Source organism: Suncus etruscus, chromosome 7 (genome assembly GCF_024139225.1).
Source record: "Suncus etruscus isolate mSunEtr1 chromosome 7, mSunEtr1.pri.cur, whole genome shotgun sequence".
NCBI lineage: Eukaryota > Metazoa > Chordata > Mammalia > Eulipotyphla > Soricidae > Suncus > Suncus etruscus.
The window spans coordinates 61,924,495-61,939,158 of NC_064854.1; the positions used below are offsets into that span (position 1 = coordinate 61,924,495).

The window sequence follows — 14,664 nt, forward strand, 5'->3', positions numbered from 1 at the left end:
AAGAAGCTGAGGACCCGGGCCCGGAGAGATAGCACAGCGGTGTTTGCCTTGCAAGCAGCTGATTCAGGACCTAAGGTGGCTGGTTCGAATCCCGGTGTCCCATATGGTCCCCCGTGCCTGCCAGGAGCTATTTCTGGGCAGACAGCCAGGTGTAACTCCTGAGCAACGCCGGGTGTGGCCCAAAAACCAAAAAAAAAAAAAAAAAAAAAAAAAGAACCTGAGGACCCCACACAGGTCTAGAGACCAGACACGGGAAGATCTGAACACTCAAAGTGCACAACTCGGCAATAAATAGTGATTCTCAAATGATTGTGTGAATAAATAGAGGATAAATAAATAAACACAGATAAAAACCCACACAGGGCCAGGGATGGGGGGCACACAGCCAGTGACAGGCTGAGCCTAGACACAACACGTGGTCTCCACTGCAGGAAGAGGAGGGGAAGCTTGCAGAAAGGGGGCTCTCTCTGAGGGTTAAAGGGGCACACATTTTCCTGGGGGGGGGGGAGAGCAGTAGGCATCAGCTCTCCAGATCCAAGCAATAGCACAGCAACAGCTGGGAGGGCATTTGCCTTGCATGTGCTTGACCCAGGTTTAATCCCCACATTTCCTGAGCCTTCCAAGAGTGATTCCTGAGAACAAAGCCAGGAGTAAACCCTCAGCACTGCTGGGTGTGGCCCAAAAACCAAAACCCTCTAATTTTCCTACTGAGTTCTTAGGCTGACACAATGTCCACCCCAACATCTGGTCCCTCTTCTTGCTGCACACAGGGAGCAAGAAATTTGGGGGGGCCAATGAGGTGGCACTAGAGGTAAGGTGTCTGCCTTGCAAGCGCTAGCCAAGGAAGGACCGTGGTTCGATCCCCCGGCGTCCCATATGGTCCCCCCAAGCCAGGGGCAATTTCTGAGGCTTAGCCAGGAATAACCCCTGAGCATCAAATGGGTGTGGCCCAAAAAACAAAAAAAAAAAAAAAAGAAAGAAAAAAAAGAAATTTGGGGTGTGGGTATTGGAGTGGCAGGAAGGCAGAAGACTGAGAAAGGACAGAGAGACTCAGTACAGTGCGTGCTAGGTCTCCAGAGGAGACAGATGGCAGATTCAGCCTCACACCATCTCTGCCCAGGCCCTTCCACACACACACTCAGGTGTCCACAGAGGACACCTATCCCTCCTGTATCCTGGAGAAGGTGGAAAGATTGGAGGCAATTAGGGGTTGATGCAGAGTGAAAGAGAGGACACCTTTTGTGACTGGCTCTGAGAATACAGTGACCACCCCACAGCAGCTGCTGCTACTCACCAGCTGCACTGACCACCTGGAGCCCCCACACCTCCCCAGGGCTGAGGTTTGCACCTGAGGGCTCCTCATGCTGGAGTCTGGGGTACAGGAGGGGAGGAGGGGCGGAGACGGGCCTCAGACATCCAGCACGTGGTTCAGATAGGAGATGTAGCAGATGGCCAGCCTTAGGATCTCGATCTTGGACAGCTTCTTGTCTGGGGGCAGCGTGGGCAGCAGCTTGCGCAGTTCTGCGAAGGCCAAGTTGAAGGCCTCCACGCGGATCCGCTCCCGCGTGGCATGGGCTGTGCGGTACTTGACTGTGGCTCTGCGCCGGCGTCTCCGCTCCTCACGGCTCAGCTGCACCAGGTCGCGACGGCCTGTGGGTTCCCCTGGCTCTAAACCCCGCGCCATGTCCCCCAACCCGCCACTGGATTCCGTTTCTGAGTGGAGAGGCAGCTCTGGCAGGTCTGAGCTAAGCATCATGGTGGCTGGGGGCACCCTCCCCACCCCTTCCTCGGACTGGGAGACACACACTTGTGAGAGGGGGAAGGAGGGGACTTGCAGGGTGGGGGGTGGCCAGCAGCACTCTGTCACTCAGTTGTCCATGGCCAGCTCCGGAGGGGCCCTGAAAGAAAGAAAGAAGACACTGAGGGGCAGAGCTGGGGGTTATTGGAGATAACTAGAAGAAGGACAGGAGTCGGGAGAGCACAACGGTTGGGGGGGGTGCCTTAAACGTGGCTTGATCTTTGACCCAGGCTTGATCTTTGGCATCCCATAAGGTTCCCCCAAGCACCACCGGGAGTGATTACCAAACCCCCAAAAAACCCAGGAGGAACCCCTGACATCACTGGGTGTGACCCAAAAATTTTCAAAAAAAAATCACAAAAGCAGAGTGGGGCATGTGGTGTGATGGGGTGCAGAGATGAAGGAGAGAAGGAAGAAAGGAGAGAGGATGACAGCTAACCTGGCAAGACAGCACTCACCAAGGGACTTATGGACCCCCCCCACTCCCCAGTCTTGGTCAACTTGGGCAGATCTTGCTATATAATGTTTCATTCTAGTTTGGGAGGCCACACCTAGCTGTGCTCAGGGCTTATTTCTAGCTCTACACTCAGGGATCATTCTTCCATGTGGGATTTAGAGGACTACATGGGATGCCACCGATTGAGCCTGGGTTGGCTGAGTGCAAGGCAAGTGCCTTAACTGCCTGCTGTTATCTCTTGCTGTGTTTCTCAGCTCTGATGGCAAAAATTGAGGCAAATAAGGCAAAAGTAGATGGGAGGGACAACAGAAAGGGGAGCCAGAAGGTGGCCTGTGCCTGCAGAGGGACATGGGACAGACATGATGATTTGCTGAGGCTGGCAGATGCAGCCAGGCTCAGAGGAATCCCCTGATCATAGGAGTAGCTGGAGGTCAAATCTCTCAACAGCTACAATGCGAAGGTCAGCCACCAGAACAGGACATGGCCATGCCTTGGTCCATGCCAGCAGATGGGCTGACAGGATGACATGAAGGAGCCAGGGGTGAGGGACAGTTCCCACAGGTGCTGGGCTTGTGAAATAAATGTGGCCTCCATGGGATGTTTCTCCCCTAAAGGGCAGAAAGTGGTACCAGAAAGGAAATGGATCCAGCTCTTGTGCTTCTAGACATGGATCCCAGAGGGCGCCATGGGACCATGATGCTTACAGCGGACAGAATGATGACACCCCCCCCCCCCACTGATAGCTGGACCCTTGGTGGTCTTGGAAGGGGAGTCTAGCTGGGAGATTTGAACCTAGAGAGTCGGGAGTAGGGGAACCTTGGCACCCTCTCACAGATACCAAACATCCCCTTCATTGAGACCCGCCTCACCCTCTGCAGTCTTGGGGGTTCCTGAAATCAGTTATACTTGCAGGGGTCTCAAACTCTCGGCAAACGGCACACCGTACAACATTTTGTGGCCCTGCCCTAGAGGAATCTTTTTTTTTTTGTTTTGTTTTGTCTTAGTTGTTTGGGTCACACCCCCCAATGTTCGAGGCTTACTACTGACTTTGCACTCAAGGATCACCCCAACTTTGCCTCCTGCGGCTCCCAGGTAAATTGAGTTTTAGACCCCTGACAGGGTCACAGAGAAGGCGGTGGAGTAGAAAAAACAATTGACTGGGATACCCAGTCTGGCCAGAAAACCCCAGCCCTGAACCTCTCCCCCCCCCCCCAATCCTGGCCCCATCTGTCTCAGACTCCTGGCTGACCTGGCTGATATGTATCCACTTCCAAGTCAGACGGGGATCTGGCAGGGGCTGAGCTGGACAGGCAGGAACACTCCACAGTCTGTGCCCTATCACACAGCACAGAGCACACATAGTATCCACAGGACACACACTAATATGGCACATACATAGCATCTAGGGAACACCAGAACACACATCACACAGTCTCCCACAGACACTCTGATCCATCAAGGAGGTAATGAGAGGACAAGAGGGGATACGAGAGGCACATGGCAGAGCCCATCCCCTGCCCTGTCTGCCACCTTTGCCCTCAGGATGTTCACTGGGACCCTCCCTGTTTCTCTCACCCCCACCTGCCCAGTCCTGGGACTTTACCCAGCTCTTTTTGGGTCCCACAGCATCTCACAGAATCCCACAGCCTCCCACAGCCCCCCACAGCATCTTATAGCATTTTCTGTTTCCCCATGGAGCCCTTCCCGCCCCCATGGTCATGCCATCAAAGTTCCAGGCTCGGAGAAGATGAGCTTCTATCCGGGACAGGACTCCCAGCACTCCCAGCATTCCCGGGGGACAGGGGCAGAGGAAGGGTGCAGAAAGGGTGCAGGATGGAGGGTGGTGTAGGAGGAGTGGGGAGAGAGGCTGACTCACTCCAGGCCAAACACCCGCTTTACCTAGGTGGGCCCTGGGGAGGTCCAAGTCGCCAGACAGACAGGGGCAGCAGGTTCGTCCTTCTCAGGCTGCACCGTTCACAGCTCATTGGTCCCCCGCAAAGTTAGCAAGTGGCTCCGGTGAGGAGCAGGGTGGGGCGCGGCGTGGCAGGACAGAGAGGCTGGGGGCTCATGGCTGGGCTCAGTGGCCATGTGGGGCCAGGCACGCTCGGAGCCACAATCCAGACACATCGCACCTGAGCCCGGGTATATGAACCAGGACACACACCCCTAGCGCCCCATTGGTTGCCTCACCCCCTCATCAATATTAAACAGCCCGGCCAGGCAGCCATTGGCAGAGGGATCTGGGGAGCTCTTCCCCCCCCCTCCCGGGAGCAGGGGCGGGCCCACCCTGGGGGTGGGGAGTGGGGGGCTCTGGGACAGCTGTTCTCCATGCATATTTCATGAGCCAGAAATGGAGAGATGGGAGGGGTTGGCTGGAGTGCCAGCCAGGGCAGCTCCCATACATACATCAGAGCTACCCCTGCCCAGCCCTTCCCTTCCCTGCATGCTGCTTCTCCCAGGAACTCTGGAAAGAAGGGAAGGGACGAATGTGGCCTCTGACAGCCTTTCCTGAGGCTGGAGGGCCAGGAGAGGCAACTGAGTCCAACTGACACGAGAGGGAGTTGCTGGAAGCAGGGAGGTGTGGAAGTGGGGAACCCTGGAAGGCGGGTAGGGCTGAGGAACATGAATCCCAAATTCTGCCAAATAGGTGGTGGAGTGTAACCAACTGCTTAGCAGCCTCCAACATGTGTGTGCAGGTGAATTCACATCTGAGTGTACTCACAGTGTGGGCAGTGTGGGAACATATGCCTGAGCCCAAGTACACACACAACACACATGCATGATACATACCCTGTGACCACAATTGTCCATGTCTGTGCATGTATATCCATTACCCCATGCACATACATGCAAGCACACATGTGCACACAACGCAGACATGTCATTTCATGTTCAGATATGCACACACCCACGTACATTCAGGTGTGCTCTGAATACTGATGTGTTCAGGTATGTTAGGGTGCATGCATGTTCATATATTTTGTTTGCATGATCACAGCATTTGCACATGTTCAGACACATCAATATATGTTCGGGCACAGCAGCGAGTGCATATGTTTATATATGTCAGCATTCATGTTCAGACATGTCAGTGGGTGCGTGCATATTTAGATGTGTCCGTGGGTGTATGCATGTTAAGACACCTTGGTGTGGGTCTATTTTCATACATGTCAGTGGACATATACACAGTCAGATATGTTGATGTACATGCATGCCCACCTATGTTGATACTCCTGTTCAGGCATGTCCACATGTGCATGTCCCTAGTGCTCATGTGCATGCTTGTGTGTGTACACATGTGCAGGCATGTTATGCTCCAACTGCAGGCCTGCAGACCAGTAGGGATGTCCTGTATGGGCTCTGAGCCACTCACTTCAGTGATGAACCTGTATGGACCTGGAGGACTGTCCTTGAGCAAGTGACGAGTCCTGCTGTGAAGTGGATGCAGTAGTTCTTTTTTTTTTTTTTTTTGGTTTTTGGGCCACACCCGGTAATGCTCAGGGGTTACTCCTGGCTATGTGCTCAGAAGTTGCTCCTGGCTTGGGGGACCATATGGGAAACCGGGGGATCGAAACCGAGGTCCGTCCAAGGCTAGCGCAGGCAAGGCAGGCACCTTACCTTTAGCGCCCACCGCCCGGCCCCGATGCAGTAGTTCTTGAGCAGCCACAGACCCTACCCAGGACCTCAGATTCTTCCTTCACCCAAGAGCCCAGGTGCAAACAATCCTGGGGCACCTAGTTTCTAGGTGGTTCTCACCTGGCAGACCTAGACAGGTGCTGAGGCCAAGCAGATGGGTGGAGCTGGAGGGGAGGGAGCAGGCAAGGGGTGCAAGGGAGCAGCTGGTACTGTCTTGCATCAGTTGATCAGGTGTTGATTAAAAACCCAACTCCACCTAAGGAACTTGAATCCATCTCCTAGCCTGAGCACTCACTCAGAGGTAGGACTTATAGGACACACCCCTCTGGAAAAGCAGAGCTAGGGTGCTAGGGAGAGGCAGGAGGTGTGTTGTTCCCCACTTGGAGGGTGCAGTGGACAGTGATGAGGACATGAGCAAAGGGTAAGGTGAGAGAACTCAGACAGGAGATGAGGCTTCTTGGAACGGGGAGTGAACACTAAGGGGAATGGACAAGGGCCAAGGAGGCCTCTGAGCTGGGGACAGCTGAGGGCAGAGCAAAACAGCCTCTGCATAGTACAAGGACACCCCAGTGGACACCAGAATCAGCCAATGCATGGACACCTGCCAAATGGGTCCTGGATCTGACTAGGGTTCAGTACTAGCTGGCTGGGGTCGGGTCAGCACTGCTCCTTAGCAGGACAAAGCACTCAGAAGCCTGCTTTCGAGGGCTTGGTATGGATGGGGTGCAGGGAAGTAGGGGACACTTCAGGCTCCGTTTACTCTTTGTTAAGGGGCTACAGACCCCATGGGTGGATTGGGGAACAGGAAGCCGTCCAGCCCTCAAGGAGTAGAAGAGTGGAGGAGTGGGGGCCATGTTTGGCAATGGAGGGGTAACATATGTGGGGGACCCTGGAGACCCTGGAGCACAGACGGTGTTAACCCTCACAGTGCTGGAACTGGGTGGATGAGGGTTTCTACCTTCAGGGCTCGTGGGAAACAGAGGCCCTGGACATAGTGTGTGGCAGCTGCCAGCCAGCTTGGGAGGCCCTTCCCCGTGTCCCCCCATCCCATCCCCGCCCCCTCTAGGCCTGGCCAGCCCAGGGCCTGGGCCCTTTGTCTGCTTATGCTTTGCTTTCCAACTCCTCAGCTTTACACTCTGCCGTCTCTGTGCTCATTAGGGAGCCCCACGACCACTGTCCCCAGCTTGCTCCTGCCATCTGTCCTGCGCCACCTCCCCTTTGTGTCCGCCCATCTGTCACTGGGAGCATAGCCCCTCCCTCCAGCCACGTCTAGCATCTCTACCTCCCTCTGGTTGCTCCATCTTGTCCACCCCAGGATAAGAGGTAGAGATGCCTCCCCCCCAGGAGAATAGTTATGAGGAGTTGAGTCTGCTCTGGGTGGGCACACAATTGCCTGGGTTTGTATTACATTGTAGCCCCTCTGGGAGGCGGGCCACTCCCTGCCACCTCGCCTGCACCTTGTCTGGCCTCAGCCCTTCTCTTTTTTGTTTGTTTTCCTTTGTACTTTTTGGCTACACCTGGCAATGCGTAGGGCTTACTCCTGTCTGGTTCTGCATTCAGGAATCACTTCTGGTGATGCTCAGGGGGCAGATGGGATACTGGGGACTGACTGTACCTAGGTCAGCTGTTTGCAAGGCAAACACCCTCTGTGCTATGGCTTCGGCCCCCAGGTGGCATTTCTACCTGCTGCAGCATTTCCTGGGCCCCATGGTCTCTATTTAGGGCCACATGTGCCCGGAGAGGCCCTGCCCTACCCCAGCACAGGCACCTCTGGGTTGGAGACAGATGTGAAGAGCCCAGTGCTTGGCCCTGAGGCCCAAGCCAGCATGTCAGCCATACATAGGATGCAGTGCAGGGGGAGGGGAGAGAAGAACAGGGACCTGGTCACGAGGGGCGGCCACTTTAATGAGACATTGTTCACATGTTCACACACTGGGACGGCAGCCGCTGACCGCCAGAGCTGGAGGTAGGCACTCGGCTGTCCTGCTGCACAGGGGCCTGGAGGACACAGGGGTGCTGGTGTCCACGGCCTTCCACAGACCCTTACCTACTCCCTAGGGCACAGGATCCCTCACAGAAGTCCCCCATCTGCTTCCTAGGACTCAGGGATCTTCCCATATGGCCCTTTCCCACAGCCTGGCCTCAGGGAACCCCTGGCAAGGAAGGGGCAGAAAGGCAAGTGTGCAGGAGAGGGAAGGGGAGACATGATGTGGGCAGAGACGCCAGAAGCAGAGGGACTGGGAGTCACTGGAGCAGAGTTTTTAGTAGAGGCGTTGGAGACAGGGAGAGAAAAGAGCTGGGATGGGCTGGACGAGAGAAGGGGCAGGGGCTGATCTCAAACCCTTCTGGCCCCTGCTGATCCCCACTCTTCCTGCATCTCTGGAGCCAGCCTAGCTGGTTTGCATCCATCAGCTGGTCTGGCTGGCCTCAGTAGGACACAGCACCAGGCTCATGGGGAGCCATGAAGAGGACACTGGCCTTGGCGTTGATGCAGTAGGTGATGACCAGTGAGAGCACGAGGATGCCCAGGCCCACGGTCAGGGTGATGAGCTGTGGTACAAGGGGTTGCTCAATCAGTAGGGGCCTGTCCTGCACGCCCCCCCCAGGATCCCTATCCCCATTCTGACCCCTACCTCCAGCTCCCTGCTCGCCACAAGGAAGATGCGGGCATGGATGTCCTTCCAGCGGCTCTCAGTCCACGTGGAGTACTCAGTGGAACCCCACTGGTCCAGGTCAAAGGCAGGAGACAGTGCCCTGACCAGGCGCACAGTGGAGCGGACACAGTGGGGTAGCCGCTCGGTGTGGTTGTCATTCAGAGGTCCCTGCACCCACGTGTAGTCATACAGCTGCGGAGGAGGGGTGGGGGACAGGCCCAATCGTGCCAGTCATGTCTTCCCCTGTCCACTTCCCTGACTGGTGCCTCCCACCTTGTGCCTACTCATGCCCTTGGATTCCACATAGACCCATCCACCCTCCTACCTCTGTCCTGTTCCTACTCACATCCTTGTTCTCGCTGGGCACCTGGCTGGGGTCCAGGCACTGCTCCCGGGTCAGGCCCAGCGCGGTGCCTGTCAGGTTGGCCAGGGCATGCTGCACCAGGTAGGTGGTGTTGGTGGGACTAGAGACGGCGATGTAATGCTGTGGGGTCCCGTCCCCTGCAGGCAGCAGAGGGGGTGTTGGGGCGGGCAGTGGGCAGAGGCAGGGGCAAACCCAGGAAAGGGTGCAGGGAGGATGGGAAGGGAACTGGGACCAGAACTGGAGCTCCTTGCATCCTGAGCTGACCCAGGAAAGGGCGCAGATCCTGCCGCACAAAGGACTGGAACCAGGAGTTGTTGGGTTTCACCAGGAAGCCGTACAGACAGCGGGGAGGAACCTGTAAGGCATGAAAAAGAGCCTGTGGCCCCTGCAGGGGTGGCCAGCAGGGATCCACGGGATGTACGGGGATGGTGAGGACACAATGGCCACTCCCAGGGTGCAGGTGAGTGCACTGCTGTATGAACTGGACAGGGCGACAGTCTTACCGTTTTGGGGGTCGGCCCTGGATGGACGCTGTGGGCTGGTCACCCCCTGCCAGATGGTACAAGGCTCGTGCCAACAGTGTGGCCACATCTGCCAGGGCCTGTAGTCATGGGGGAGGGGGTTGGTCTGAGTAGTCGTTCTGTCCCCCTCTTTGCTGGTATGGCCTCGCCCTGTCCCCATCCCTGCCCTGGGCTACCTTGGCTGTTTCTGTCACATAGTTGAGATTCTCCTCTGGGCTCTGGCCCTGTGGGTAGCTGATGTTGATGCTCTCAGGAATGTCGTACACACTCTGGTAGTAGCTGTGAGGGGGTGTCAAAGGACCACCACTAAGCACAGTGTGTGTGTGTGCACATTTGTGTGGGGGTGCATGGGGAAGGAAACTAATTGCACCCAGAACTGGATGTGGGTACACAGTGACAAGGAGCCTAGCAGCAGTCATCCATAGCATCCTCATGGAGGCCATGGCAGGACCAGACAGGTCTGAGGCCCAGGGAGACCAGGACAGGGGGAACATGAGAGGGTGCTTGTACCCCTGAGGTCTGCTGAGTCCAGGGAACTCTGGTCTCTCCCCAGACACTTGCAGGTCACCCCTTTCAGACCTGAGCCAGCTGTGGGCTCTTACCGGTTCCGGAAGGCGGCCTGATGATCAGCAAGGACCACCCCCGACAGGTTCCGGGCACGGAGGAAGCGCTGCAGCGAGGATGGCGGCAGGGGCTGGGTCTGTGGTGGCCGCTGCACCATCACAGGCAGGCCCTGGCTGCTCTTCTCTACCGTGGCCAGCAGGGCCTCCACCTGGCCAGAACATAAGAGTACAAGCTCAGCTTCGAAGGCAGAGAGAAGCCCCCTAAAGGACTCTCACTCCTGGGAGCAGAAGGGGAGCCACAGTCTTGGGTAAACTGGGGGGTAGGCAGGAGGATCCGCAGCAGGGCAGGCCACTAACTAGCCCTTTCCTCCCATCCTCTTGTGGTGAGGTCAGAGTGAGGCTGCCCATGTCAGAATAAATGGGTCCGAATAGGGTCCCCATGACAGCCCTGCCTTGGGTAGAGGGAGAGGGTAGAGGCTGTGGGAGAGGGCTGCAGCAAACAAACGTAGCTTCAGCCAATGAGTGTTTTGAGTCATGGGCTGTAGCCAATTGGACAAGGTTCTAGCTTGAGCTCCATCCAATGGGGCAGGACTTCAGGAACAAGCAGGGTAGAGTTATGGGCGGGGTTATGGTTGGGGTCTCAACCCATTGGGTGAAGTTAAGAGTAATGGGTGGTTGGGGCCAGTGAGGTGGCGCTAGAGGTAAGGTGTCTGCCTTGCAAGCGCTAGCCAAGGAAGAACAGCGGTTCGATCCCCTGGCATCCCATATGGACCCCCAAAGCCAGTGGCAATTTCTGAGTGCTTAGCCAGGAGTAACCCCTGAGCATCAAACGGGTGTGGCCCAAAACAAAACAAAACAAAACAAAAAAAAGAGTAATGGGTGGGGCTGCAGTGGATGGCCCAACCCTGCTTTGCTCTACCCAATATAAGGGAAGCAAGAGGAGCTCCTTACCTGCTTCCGCACGGACTCATTTATCTGAGACAAGGGGTCTGTGTGCATCCAGAGCTCGAGATTGCTCCTGAGAGCCACCTGTGGGCATCGAGAAGCCACACTCACCATCACATTCACAACCTCTGGGGGAGGGGGGAAAGCGACTGGGAGGAGGTAAAGGGGAACAGAGTGGATAGGAAGGGGGGCTCGCTCCTGGAGGAGGGCAGTGGGCGGAGCACTGCATACCTGACCCAGCTCCACGAAGGTGTGAATGTTGTCCAGACCCACAGGGAACCTTCCTGTCTCCATGTCATAAACCATCTGGAACTGCCGATGTAGTCGAAATGTCTCCTAGGAAAGGGTATGGGGGTCAGAGGGGCTGGGCATCTGCTACCCACCATCTTGGCTCTGGGCTCCCATTGCAGAGGCACCACGAACTTCCTTGGCTCCTGGCTCGGAGGGTCTGTGCCAGGGGGCTGGGGAGGACATCCTGGGTGAGGGGGCCCAATCTAGGAGAACTGAGCCTTGCCAAAATCCTGGGGACACCTACATGGCCCTAGGCATTACCCCCTGGAAGAAGATGAACATGACATTCCGGGGCAGGGAGGGGATATCTGGAGCCTTTTGGAGAGCTTCTGCTGCGGCCAGTTGGGTGACGAAGGAGGCCACAGCACTCTCAGCTCCCGGGGCCACATTCCAGAAGAAGGAACGGCTGTCCAGCTAGGGAGACATGGGGTCAGTTCCAAGCCCACTCTCCACATCCCTGCCCAGTACCACCCTCAGTCCTTTGAAGAAGCAGGTGTTCACCCGGGTGACAGCCAGAACCAGCTTTTGAGCAGGGCTCAGGGGCACAGTGGTATTGGTGGCCCGCAGTAGGCTCCACACGTTGTAGTCAGACAAAGGGTCGCAGACAATCTCTGGGTGGGAGAGCAGGAGGAATGGAGTTGGCAGAGTGGGGCGGGGGGACTTGCACATCCTCCCCACACACCCAGGGGCTCACCTGGGTTGATGCTGAAGGACGTCTGTAGGGCGCTGCGGCGCATGCAGGTAGCGGTGCTGAGCACGGCGTGCATGTGAGCTGATAGCTGCATGGCACACAGCGGGAAGGTGGGTGCAGAGCCATTCTGGCCAAGGTTGTGTTTGCGGTAGCACTGTGGGGGTGAGGTGCAGAGAAGGGGTAAGAAACCCAACACCCTATGGGTGGTCCACATGTCACAGGGAGTAGCTCTAAGGAGCTCAGGGGCATGATGCAGCCTGGCTTCCACTCCCTTGCCCTATCCCTATGCAGCCAGGCCTGATGTCTGCCCTGTGTCCTCCTGGATCAGGCGCAGCTTCCATAATGGTCCCTCCAGGTTGACAAAAGAATAGAAGCACAAACCATCCTGACTGGGACGTGGACTTGTGGGGTTGTAGGGACCTGGGGTGGTTGCTGTTCTACCTCCTTGATGGTCTCCGTCTCATTCTCATCCTCCAGCAGGAAGATGGGGAAGTTGAAGTCCTCATAGGCTAGCCCATCGCCATGGGGGTTCCACAGTAGGTTTCGGCAGTGAGCAAACTCTGGCCCATAAGTGTCCGAATAGATGCCTGAGAGGGTAGAGGGGCATGAGGAGAGGATCCCATTTGGGAGGGAGAAAGAAGCACTGAGGGTCGTCCGAGGGTGAAGACTGAACTCCAAGAAGGTAGAAAGACAGACCTAGGTGACAGCATGGGGACCCCACTGGGGGAGTCAGAGGTAGCTTGTGGCAGATCAGTTTTCACACCCACTCACAGCCAGTCACATAAATGCTCACACTCCATCACATACACTGACACCCATCTATACCAGCACTAAAGTACACACATGTTCACAGTCATACACTGACACACCCATGCCAGCCACACTAACATACATACACCTGTATCCACATGCCCCATAATTACACACCCATACATTCACATACACTTACAAATGCACTCACATTCACAAATGTAACACCTGCATATACTCTCACACTCACAAATAGACTCTCATAGCCACAAATACACTCTCACATTCACTCTCACGTCCACAGATATACTGGCTCACGCCACTCAGTGGAGAGGACCTAAGGACCCCTTGGCGCTCACCAAAGCCCTCGTTGGGGCACTGCACACTTGAGGAATAGCCAGCGGCAGGGAGGGGTCGGGCCAGGGACACTGCCAGGCCAGCAATGCGGCTGCTGCCCTTCAGCTTCTCCATGAGGCTCCTAGGGAGGGATGTGAGTGGGGTAACTCCAGACCAGGGCTCCCCTGGCTGACACCCCATCCCTGGCACCATGCACTCACCTGGTGAAGAGAGTGCCTTCCAGTAGCACCATGTATGGGGGGTTCGGCCCGCTGCTGAGCACCCACTGCAGATCATCCTCCTTCTCCACCACGTGGATGACCCCCGTGTCCCCACTGAGTGATGCTGAAGGACACATAGATGTGGATGTTACCCAAGTCCCCACCGGGCTTCAGCACCAGACACCACCCTGGCACAAGCTAGGATCCTGACCTCAACTAGGTATGGGTGCCGGGATGGACAAGAATGAAAGCTGTAAAGACCCCCTACTCCTGACCTGCGTGGAGAAGTCTGTGTCCATCTGGGCCAGGACCCATGTGCAGATCCCTTCCCAGCCTGGTGTGACTATAGCTGTGGATGCCATCTTGGGTTTTTTTGGTTTGTTTTGTTTGGGCCTGAAAGGTAGCGCTCAGGTGTTACTCCTGGCAGACTTGAGGAACCCGATGGGATGCTGAGATGAGCCCAGGTAGGTCTCATGCAAGGCAAACGCCCTTCTAACTGTGCTGTGGCTCAGGCCCCTGTGGATGTTATCTTAGAAAAGTGAGACAGAGGAGTGGGGGGAGGTGGGCAGTGCCTCTCATGGCTCAGACAGATCACATCCTTCCTCTGGCACAGGAGGTCAGGGGTGGGGTGGATGAGTCAGTAGGGCACAGAACCATGACACCTCGAAGAGCACAGTCCTGGCCCCACTCACACTGGCAGCCGATCTGGTGCGTGGCATTGAGCAGGCGGACACAGGGTGCTGTCCGGTTAAGGGTCACGTAGATCTTCCTCTCCACCGAGTTGCCCCCACACAGACCTGCGCAAGAGGAGATGGGGGCGGGACGGAGCCCAAGATTGTGAGTGCGTTTTCACTATGGCGCCCACCCCACCCGGGCTCCGGCCCCCCCTGGACCCTGCGCCATCTGGTCCCATGATCAGGTGCAGTGCGTAGGCCCACGGGGGAGGCTGTAGCTGGAGTCATACATGGGCACAAGGCGCAGCGGTCCAGTTCCTTAAACGCACTCGTTTAAGGGTGCGGAGAGCCAGAAATAGTCCCCCCAGCTCAGCTGCCGCGGTCCCCCCAAAGCCTCAACGCTAGCGCACTCCGCTCTGCAGCTGGGGGCGCTAGGACAGGGAGAAAGGGAGGGGGGTAGGAGACGCAGGCGGGCGGCCGGAGGGCCCCGGGGACCGTGATTTGACAGGAAGGCACAGGCGGAGACGGGAGAGAGCACCAAGCAGGCCCGGGAGCGAAGGGTCGGGGCCAGGGTCCGGCGGGGACTCACCTGCCAGCAGGGCGCCGAGGCACAGTAGGGGCAGGAGGCGGGGACCCCCGGGACCGCCCCCCACGGCGGCCATCTTGGTCTGGGCCGGAACACCGGGCGGTCGCTCTAGAACGCGCTGCAGTCTCGGTGGTTGGGTGCTCTAGGCGCCGGCTGCGTCTCGGATGCCCCGGGACC

At 56.9% G+C, this 14,664-nt stretch overlaps 2 protein-coding genes across 2 annotated transcripts; both read right to left on the reverse strand.

The window, feature by feature from the left end:
• Nucleotides 1-1,179: 1,179 nt before the first annotated feature.
• On the reverse strand, nt 1,180-1,756 carry NHLH1 (nescient helix-loop-helix 1). The gene has a single exon (XM_049777070.1). It carries the CDS (start codon nt 1,754-1,756, stop codon nt 1,409-1,411), a length of 348 nt encoding a protein of 115 aa, XP_049633027.1. The 3' UTR covers nt 1,180-1,408.
• Nucleotides 1,757-7,775: 6,019 nt separating this feature from the next.
• On the reverse strand, nt 7,776-14,574 carry NCSTN (nicastrin). Its single transcript, XM_049777071.1, is given in 17 exon segments — nt 7,776-8,441; nt 8,525-8,737; nt 8,892-9,046; nt 9,174-9,264; nt 9,397-9,510; nt 9,607-9,709; nt 10,033-10,202; nt 10,945-11,022; nt 11,170-11,274; nt 11,491-11,643; nt 11,731-11,840; nt 11,924-12,074; nt 12,362-12,507; nt 13,030-13,148; nt 13,228-13,351; nt 13,920-14,024; nt 14,491-14,574. Coding segments are annotated over 17 exon segments (2,133 nt in total). The 5' UTR covers nt 14,564-14,574; the 3' UTR covers nt 7,776-8,318.
• Between the last annotated feature and the right edge of the window lie 90 nt (nt 14,575-14,664).